The sequence below is a fragment of the Magnolia sinica genome, chromosome 9 (genome assembly GCF_029962835.1).
Source record: "Magnolia sinica isolate HGM2019 chromosome 9, MsV1, whole genome shotgun sequence".
NCBI classification, from domain to species: domain Eukaryota; kingdom Viridiplantae; phylum Streptophyta; class Magnoliopsida; order Magnoliales; family Magnoliaceae; genus Magnolia; species Magnolia sinica.
The window spans coordinates 58,964,945-58,974,958 of record NC_080581.1 but is presented as its reverse complement, the minus strand read 5'-3'; the positions used below and the strand labels follow the sequence as shown (position 1 = coordinate 58,974,958).

Here is a 10,014-nt window from a genome sequence, read left to right as displayed (position 1 = left end):
CAATATCAATCTACATAAATCAGAGTTCACTTGATTATTTGAACATGGTAGTTGACCGATCAAACGCTTGTTTCATATACAGATTAAAGACATCTCAGGACAAATACTTGCATCCAAACAGTCATCGTAATCTTTGAAGCAAATGCACCATCCAAACAGCCATTGCAATCCCATTACAACCTATTAAAGACTTTGCAACGGGATAGTGTAGTGTGTTCGACCGCATGTTTATATCCTCGTGTGTTTGGAATTTGGAACTGATGCTTCAGAAAGAGGCTGCATCCCGCCCTTGTTAATACGAGAATACAAAAAAGGGGGAGAGAAAAATGGCTACAAAATGCAAAAGGAAGGTAGAGATCCCGGGCGCCTCTTCCAAACTTGGAAAACCCAAAACCACCGCTGCTGCTGCTGCAGAGCTGTACCCCAATCACCCTCGCCCGACCCCCGAAGAGTGCCGTTCTGTCAGGGACCATCTCCTCTCTCTCCACGGCTTCCCTCAGGAATTCGCCAGATATCGAAAGAATAAGGTTATTCACGACAGTCCAGATCCATCCAAGCCATTTTTCGGAGAAGACGGCTCTGATGAGACCATCACTCGGAAAGAAGGCGTGTTGGATGGTCTGGTGAGAACTCTTCTGTCTCAGAATACAACCGATTCCAACTCGACAAAGGCGTTCGCTTCCCTCAAATCCTCATTCCCAACATGGGAAGATGTAAGCAATCTCAACTCTTCTTCTTCCTCTTCCGTAACCCATGGAAATGTACCATGCTTGACTAAATCAAAATGGCATTTTAGGTTCGTGGACAGACGCCACTTCATCCAGTCCTCTCCACAAAAGGAGAAGGTCCACTAATTGGATGGCTGAGGTTTCCGTTGGAGGACATCTTCAGTCAATTATCCACTGTGGGGCTCACCAGATCAATGTTCTGGATCAATGAAATTTAAAAAAGGGCATTGCCTACGTGGAATGTTATCTCAAATGAAAATGCTGCTAGCCCTTTTTTTTTTTCCCTTCCCAAATTCATCAACAGTTCAGAGCAAGGTTTGAAACATTGTATCAATGTCCCTCCATTGTATGAGTTGATTGCAACAGAGTACATTCTGTTATTATTGACTCCTGTATGATATTGGTTTCATTACAATTATTTTGGGAGGGAAGTATCCATTATTACATTTTGATACTTTGTCGACATTGCAGTACGGGCTTTTGTACTGTATTTCTAGCAAGTTATTGTGATAAATTCTCAATATGATATGATTCATCCCAATGTTTTTAACCTGGTTTGGAACAGTGTCGTACTTTCCAAATTAGTGGATACATTTTCATGGTTTGCTTTTATATTTCATGTCAAGGTTCTTGCAGCGGAAACTAAATGTATACAAGATGCTATAAAATGTGGCGGCTTAGCTGCGACAAAAGCTTCATGCATCAAGAATATTTTGAGCTCTCTGCTTGAGAAGAGAGGGAAAATATGCTTGGAGTATTTGAGAGGCATGCCAGTAGATGAAATTAAGGCTGAGCTCTGTTGCTTCAAAGGAATTGGGCCGAAAACGGTACATTATCTTTCTGTTTGATCTTTGTGACGTTTATATGTTGTCTATTGTGTTGTAAAATCTGGACTCTTGGAAAGTATTGTGGATTGTCCAATAGTCAACCACCAAGAACCATCAATCTTTGGAAGAAATAATTTCTTTCTCTTGCTTTTAGTTTGAAGATGATCATTATGGTATTTTAAATATACATCTTTCCACTGAAATGCTTGAGTGTTTTGCTTGTGATCATCCAAACCCACAAACATGATTCTTCCTATTCTCTTTTTGTGCGCATTAGTTGAAGTGGAATTTCTGTAGTATCAGTCTAAAAATGAAGACTACGGCATCTACTGGCCTGTCATAGATAATCAAACTTGATTCTCAATCAGTAATCATGGCTCTTGATTGGCATACCATTGTTTCCAAACTTGCCTTTTGTTGATCCTATAAAAAGGATCCAATAATTTCTGATGAGATTGGACATTGACATGTCTTTGCCAAGCCCAAGATCACAGACTGCCCTTTCACGATATCTGTCGATCAGTCTTCCTCCTGGTTCCGACAACGAGGGGTCAAGCCAGAATGTTGTAACCTTAACATTGCCCATGCAAATCTGATGTTTTCCATTGCTAAGTTTCTCATGTTGAGAATACTTCTCCATGGCCATGACGAATCAACTACAATTTTCAAATCCCAACTAGAGCGTCTCTTTATTTACATTTCACCCATTTGGTCCAAAGATTTTGCCTACCCACAGCTGTCGTCCGAAGTTGCTTGAGGTGGTCTTCCTGATTGGAGCTTTTAATAGAGATGATTCCAAGGCTGCCTTCAGATTTTGGTAAACAAATGAGATCCAAATTAACAGCGTGCATTCTCAAATTTCCCCACAAAAATGTGCTCATGATTCTTTTGATAATTTCAACACATACTTTGGGAAGTAGAAATGCTTGCAACCAAAAGATGGGAAGGGTGGAAAGAGCAGACTTTATAAGCTCCAAACAACCTGCAAAAGAAGAAAAGCCCTCTATCCTCCAAGCCTTCTGTTAATCTTGTCTATGAGGAAATCGCAGTCACAAATTTTCAGTCTAGCTTAGTATGAAGGAAGCCCGAGATATGGAGATGGTAATGAATCTTCTTTTATATTTAGGATATTCTCGAATTTCCCCACAAAAATGTGCTCATGATTCTTTTGATAATTTAAACACATCCTTTGGGAAGCAGAAACACTTGCAACCAAAAGATGGGAAGGGTGGAAAGAGTAGACTTTATGAGCTCCAAACAACCTACAAAAGAAGAAAAGCCCTCTATCCTCCATGCCTTATGTTAATCTTGTCTATGAGAAAATCACAGTCACAAATTTTTTGTCTAGCTTAGTATGAAGGAAGCCCGAGATATAGAAATGGTAATGAATCTTCTTTTATATTTAGGGTAGAACTGATGGGTTTTTCACAATTGCAAAAGCAAGAGAATGTGATTGAACTCTTGGCAAAGTTAATTTGAAGCCCCAAGTGAGCACTAAAAGCAGAGAAAAAGTTGTTTGAATTGCAAAGCTATGAGAGGGTGATGTAGGATGATGGAAACTATCCTACGATGCAAGATGAGAGATCAATTACACATTAATTTTAGCAAACAACATGTAAAATCAAGCATATCCACATAATAATTCAGAAATTCAGATTTATAACACGAAGATTCTAGGTTATCACATATGCGGTGTGTGGAAATATAAAATAATTTAAAAGTGTCCCAGTTGGATGTAGGGACTTCCAATATAGCGTGGGTAGTGCGACAACCACATGAATAAACGATGATGCAATCAAAATTCTGATTTTTGAAAAGTTTCACAAAAATTCATATTTTCATTAGGGTTTTGGGTTCATTCATGGAGATTGAGGATTGAGTTTTTTTTTTTTTTTTAAGGGCTTCAAAGGATTTAGGGATTAGGGAGGTTTAGAGGAAAATCAAAGAGGGGAAACCCCAAACATGGGGCCCACAGTGGTTGCCCGTACGGACGCACGTGTGTGCATGCGTGTGCACACGCGGGTCCCTCATCATCCGAGGCATTCAATAGAGTTCACTGCACAACTAGTATGGCCACATAGGGTCCCTCATCGTCCAATCAGTTTGCTTTTATCTTTGCATCCAGCAGAGGTTGGGGGAGCCAAGGTGGTTGTAGTTACGATGGTTGATTTGGAGTTAGAGACTCAAGGGGAGGTTGCTTCGAAAGCAGGAGTACGTGGAGTGGTGGTGGCACACATTCTAGTAGTGGTAGTGGTCGCGTGTGCGATAATCAACATCGCACTTACTTTGATCTCAACAATCACATAATTAATATATGTTGGGATCTAGTGAGAAAGCAAGCATGGGCTAGTCCAAGTCCGCTCATTAGATGATCCTAGTGAGAAAGCCAGCTAGGCTAATCGAGTCTGCTCATTGAATGATGGTTCTAAAGGGTATGTGTCCAAGTCTGCCACTTCTGTTGGGCCAAGTACTTCAGGTGACATAATTATTATGTCCAAGGAAGAATTTGTCAAGCTTCTAAGAGATCACTCCACCCATGGCTCTTCTTCCACCGCTACTTTTGCCCAGTTAGGTATAGCTCGTTTTACTTCTTCTGAGAATGTCCCATGGATCATTGATTTTGGAGATTCCAATCACATGACTGGTAAGTGTTGTGTGCTATATCAATTAGTCCAATCTCCATCCGTCTCCTGTAACATTAGTTGATGGTACATCAACTAGTGTATTTGAGGAGGGCATTGTTTGGCCTACTCTAGATCTCTCATTGTCTTTAGTTTTATTCATTCCTTAGTTTCCTTTAAAATTATTATCTATTAGTAAACTAACCAAAACCCTCAATTGTTCTGTCAAATTCTATCCTTCCTACTTTGAGTTTTAGGATCAAACAACAAGGAGGATAATTGGTGGAGGACATAAATCAAATGGACTCTATTACCTCAATCGTGGAACAACTGGAACGGATTTGCACTGCAAATCAACATCTCTCCTCATCAGTGGCATTCTAGGCTTGGTTACCCATTTTAATTGGTTTGAAGAGTCTTATTCCATCTTTGTCATATGTTTACGTTAGAGTGAAATTTATGAGTCAAGCAAGCATCATAGAGTCTCTCTCTCTCTCTCTCTCTCTCTCTCTCTCTTTATTGCATGAGAATAAAGTGATATACCTTTTTACTTGATACATTCAGATGATTGGGGTCCAATTCATGTTTCCAGTTTATTTGATTTAAATATTTTGTTATCTTTGTGGATGATAAATCTCGAATGACATGGATATATTTGATGAAAGTCTGTTATGAGGTAAATAATTTCATTATGCAAAACCAAATTCAATTTGATGCTAAAGTGTGCATTCTAAGATCAGACAATGCTAAGGAATATACAACAAAATATTGTCATTCATATCTTGTCCCATGGCATTATTCATCAAACATCATGTGCACACACACCACAATAAAATGGAATTGCAGTGTGTAAAAACCGTCACCTTCTTAAAGTGTTTTTTTTTTTTTTTTTTTGGGAGAGGTAACAATTCTTTTTTTTAAAAAAAAAAATGAAAAACACTTGCCAAAGGCAAGAAAGAATATAAACAAAAATGAAGAGACAAGCAAGGGAAGACTATATCAAAAGGTTAAACATTGAAGCCCAATCATGCACATATCCCTTGATAATGTCCACCACCCTTTCAACCACGGAGAGCTCATCCCCAAAACACCGCTCATTCCGTTCTTTCCAGATAGCTCAGAGAATGGCCATAAGGAGAACCCTCCACTCCGCTTTCTCATCATTCCTTCTACTCCTCCCATGCCAAGCCCATAAAAGAGCTTCCACTGCAACCAGCATAACCCAATGCATATTGGATGAGTTGAGGAAGTGTTCCCATATCTTCTGTGCAAAGGAATAATGAATAAAAAGATGATCGATCGATTCTGCATTCTCCACACATATGAGGCAGATGTTTGGGAGAATAAGAGACCTCTGCTATAGGTTGTCAACTGTCAGAACTCTTTTCCTAGCCACACGACACACGGAGATGACCACCCGAGGCGGAGCCTCGTAAAACCAGTGATGAAAAGGGTGAATGGGCGGGGCATGTGCTCCTGAGAGGATGAGAAGAAAGAATGCACAGAGAATCTTTCGGAGCTATGAGCTAACCAAATCATAGAATCTTTTTCTTGATTTGAAGGGGAAACACTGCTGAGTTCCAATAGCTGCACTAATTCCGCAATCTCCATGTCCGCATATTCCTTTGAAAAGAAGGATTCCTCACTACTGAGTTGCCACAAAAAGAGTAGCACCTTTGGACATTGATGAAGCGATCCGAGGCTAACGTTGCAATTCTAGGAAACTGAACTTGGAACGACTTATTCCCACACCACATGTCCACCTAGAATCGAATACTCTTCCTATCTCCAAGACTAAAAGCAACACCTTGCCAAAATAGATGCTCAGTAGTCGCTATTGCCTTCCAAATTGTTGATGCCCTATGAAGGGAAAAAGACTTAATCGTCCAGCCTCCCTCATGCCTTCCATACTTGCTAACAATAACATCTAACCAAAGCCCTTTCGAAGTAGTTCCCAATTTCCACAACCATTTACCAAGAAGCGCATTATTAAACAGACCCAAATCTTTAAGCCCCGCTCCCCCTTCCGAAATAGGTTTGCAAACCTCCCCCCAATTTAGGAGATGGAACTTGTGACCCTCAAAGGCCCCTCTCCAAAAGAAGTCTCCTCTCCTCTTTTCAATTCTATCGAGCACTGCCTTAGGATGTTTGAAGAGGGACAATTTACGTAAGGTTTTTAGAGGCCTCTCATTAAATATGAAGGTTTCAGAATGTTTTTGGAGTGTAGTTTTGACCACATGTTTTCTCATTAACTGGATGCCTTCACCGGTCTTAGATGGTAAAACTCATTTTCTATCCTATATCCCCAACGTTGGCCTTTTTCAATTCCTCTTAAAGTTTTTTTTTTTTTTTTTGTATATGCTTTGTATATTAATTTGACCATGTTTCTGATAAATTTGAACCCAAAATTGTAAAGTGAGTTTTTCTGGAATACTCCTGCAATTAGTGGATTTACAAGTGTCATAATCCAATCACTCATAGATGGTATGTGCCAGCTAATGTTACTTTCTTTGAAAGTACTCCATATTTTTCTGAAGGAGGAAGATCATTTCAACTTGATGAAGGTTGCATCACTTTTCCTATGGTTCTAGACAGCTTCATCCAAAAAGCAAGCTCATGCTCAACATTTGGCTCCACCACCACTATAGGTCTACTCCAAATGTTTCAAGGGAGGTGATGAAGTGCATACCAATGTGTCCTCTATCAATCCTACCACCTCATCTGAAAATCATTCTCTTGGGTCTTCACCAGTACTGCCAAATGTAGTGGATTTACCCATTGCTCTTTGTTGTTGACTACTCTAAGATCTTCTCTCATTCAGCCAAACTTCATTCCATATTTGTAGTGATCCTTGTTGCCGCAAATTTAGACTAGCCTTTGTATCAACTTGATCTAAAGAACGCTTTTCTTGATGGGGATCTACTTGAAGAGATGTATATGGAGCAACCACCTGGTTTTGTTGCTTAGGTGGAGTCATATAAAGTTTGTCATCTAAAAACACAAATCCATTTATAGATTAAAAATAGTCTCCTCGTGTGTGGTTCGACAAATTCAGTTACGCGGTGTTTCAGTTAGGAATGAAACATTGTCAGGCAGATTGTTCAGTTTTTGTTTGATAGGAGAAGACGGGTACTATTGTGATAGTTGTATATGTGAATGATTTTACTGTTACTGGCAGTGATAGTACATGTATATTGAATTGAAGTTCCTGCATCAACACTTTTGTACAAAGGATTTAGGTTGCCGTTGATACTTTTTGGGTATTGGGGTAGGAACAAGGTCGAATGTGGGAATTAACCTATCATAGTGGAAGTATGTGATGAATTTATTAGAAGGGGCGGGTCTGCTTGAGGATAAGTCAGTCGAATCTCCCATGGACACTAATTCAAAGCCGAGTATAAATGAAGGGGAACTATTTAATGATGTAAGGAGAACCTGCTAATGGGCAAATTGATATATTTAATAATTACACGACCAGGCATCACTTATCTAGTCAGTTTATGTAACCTCCTCGTACGTCTCATATGGAGGTTGTGTTTTGCATACTCAGATATTTAAAGGGATCTCCTGGCCGTGGAACTCTCTACATGGGAAATGCACGCGTTAGAGTAGAAGGGTTTTCTGATGTAGACTGGGCTGGCTTTCCTCCTAACAGGCGGTCTACTACAGGTTGTATATTTTTAGGGTGGAGTATGGTTACATGGAAAAGCAAGAAGCAATATGTTGTCGCTCTGTCAAGCATAGAAGCAGAGTATAGGGCCATGGTCCATGCAACATGCGAACTTGTTTGGTTGAAGTTGTTAATGTGCGAGGTTGGGTTCGTGGTGGATGCTCCTATGAGATTATACAGTGATAACCAAGTAGCATCTCATATTGCCAACAATCCAATTTATCACCAAAAAAAAAAAAAAACAACAACAACCAAGCACACTGAAGTTTGTCACTTCATCAGGGAGAAGGTTGTTGACAAGGAAATATGTACTCCATTTGTGAAGTCCCAAAAACAACTAGCAGACATGTTACGAAGGCATTAAGTAGAGCTTATCTGGACATATTCTTTATCAAGCTGGGCATTCATGACAAATATGCTCCTGCTTGAGGGGAGTGTTGATGCGTTATGGCCACATGTGTGGTCCCCTCTAGTCTCTCATGTGGTCCGCATAAGTTTGGGTCTGTGATGGGCCTTAGTTATGTGTTTGGGTTAGATCCTCAGGCCCATTAGTCATTAGATTATTTTATTTTTTAGCAAGAGTGGTATAACTTATAAGAGTAATTTCCTTGTAATTAGTGGTTGCCCTATTTTATAATAAAAGAGAGGTGGGGCGTGTGGAGCTTCTAATTCTCTCTCCTCTCCTCTTCTTCTTTCTCTCATCTTTCTTCCTTTTGTCTTCTCTTCTTCCATTTCAAACGACACCACCTATTTATACTTGTTTACATTTTGAAAGAGATGCTTCCCCACTACCGCACCCAAAATTCTTGCTACTTTGCTTCATGGTTTGTGCAACTATAAGCTCGGGTCCACTTGATCCACTGCGAAGGGAAATTCATTACTTTAAGAGTCTCAAATATGAAGTCCCATTTGATACAGTCCAAAGCTTTTTGCAGGTCTACTTTCAAGCACATCCTAAGAGGGTGTTAGTCTCTGTTAATGCCCCTTATAAGATTGTGACTTTTGCAAGATATTATTTGAAATGTCTCTTCCAGTCACAAAAGCAGCTTGAGTTCCACTGTATAATTGAGGCATAACATCTTTCATTCTCCTCACGGTAATATGAGTGATGGTTTTGTAGAATTAATTGTTGAGAGAGATTGGAGACTTAGCATTCATTGATGAGAGAGGTTGTAGAATTCATTGGTGATTTTGTAGAATTTCATTGGTGAGAGAGATTGGAGACTTGGGAATGATCCCAATGTTTGTGGATTTTCGATACATAGAAGTCGAGAAGATTGGAAAGAAATTTTAAATAAATGGGGCATTAAAACCATCAGGCGGTGGCACCTTGTCTGGGTTAGCAGATTTAATAACCTACTCGATCTTGGGAATAGTAACCAGCCTGCACAGGCTAACTCCTTGCTCAAAGCTCAGCTGTTGGAATTGTCTATTGGCTAAAATGTTGTGTTTTAGGTGTTGTTTGGCACTAGGATGCTTTTAAAATAGTCTGACAGAACTGATCTGTTTTCATTTCGAATGCTTAACAAATTACCATGAGCAAGGTATTATGTAACAGTCATTGTGGCTGTAATGGCCATCCTTTTTCAATGGCTGTTACACCTCCTTAATGGCTGTTACAGGCTTACAACACACCATGGCCATGAAAATGAAGAGGGTTGGATGATGGAAAATAGACAGAAATCAAAAGGATCATTCACCCTGTTCATCTGAAATATCCCTTTCTCATTTGAGGAAAGGGACTTTTCTAATGTGTTCGAGAAATATGACAAAGTGGCTGATGTCTTCATTCCATGGGAGAGGGATTGGTGAGAAGCCATGGATTTGCATTTGTTCACATAAGGTATAAAGATGAGGCTTGGAAAGTTTTAGACATGCTAGCTGTTGGGAAAATGGGTTGTTAGATTATCTCAATATCAGAGGCCAATCAACCAAAAAGAGAGAGGGAGCTAAAAATCCCTTGGAAGGTCATGGATTGACTGAGGCTGAGGAGGGAGTCAAGATTGTGGCAAGGCAGATTAGGAACCAGTGTGCCAAGCTGATACATACAGAGTTTTAGTAGCTTAAGTTTGGAGGGGATGTTCGGTTGAGGACAGAGGAGTAAAGTTTCCAAATGCAGAAGTATTGAAATGCAGAAGTATTGAATGAAGGAGTAAGCTTAGTTTGGT

The 10,014-nt window shown here is 39.8% G+C and overlaps 1 protein-coding gene across 3 annotated transcripts in view; it reads left to right on the top strand.

Annotated features, from left to right (window-relative positions):
- The first annotated feature begins 213 nt into the window (after positions 1-213).
- Positions 214-10,014, top strand: part of LOC131255480 (putative DNA glycosylase At3g47830) — a 33,557-nt gene continuing 23,756 nt past the window's right edge. Inside the window, exons 1-3 of one of the 3 annotated variants that reach the window (XM_058256217.1) lie at positions 214-713; positions 1,355-1,555; positions 4,434-4,655. In XM_058256217.1, the coding sequence (XP_058112200.1) occupies positions 327-713; positions 1,355-1,555; positions 4,434-4,625 (780 nt within the window). In that variant the 5' untranslated portion in view covers positions 214-326 and the 3' untranslated portion in view covers positions 4,626-4,655. Of the gene's footprint in view, positions 714-1,354; positions 1,556-4,433; positions 4,656-6,713; positions 6,850-10,014 lie in introns of those variants that run through there. The other 2 variants (XR_009176080.1, XM_058256216.1) reach the window with 2 other exon arrangements.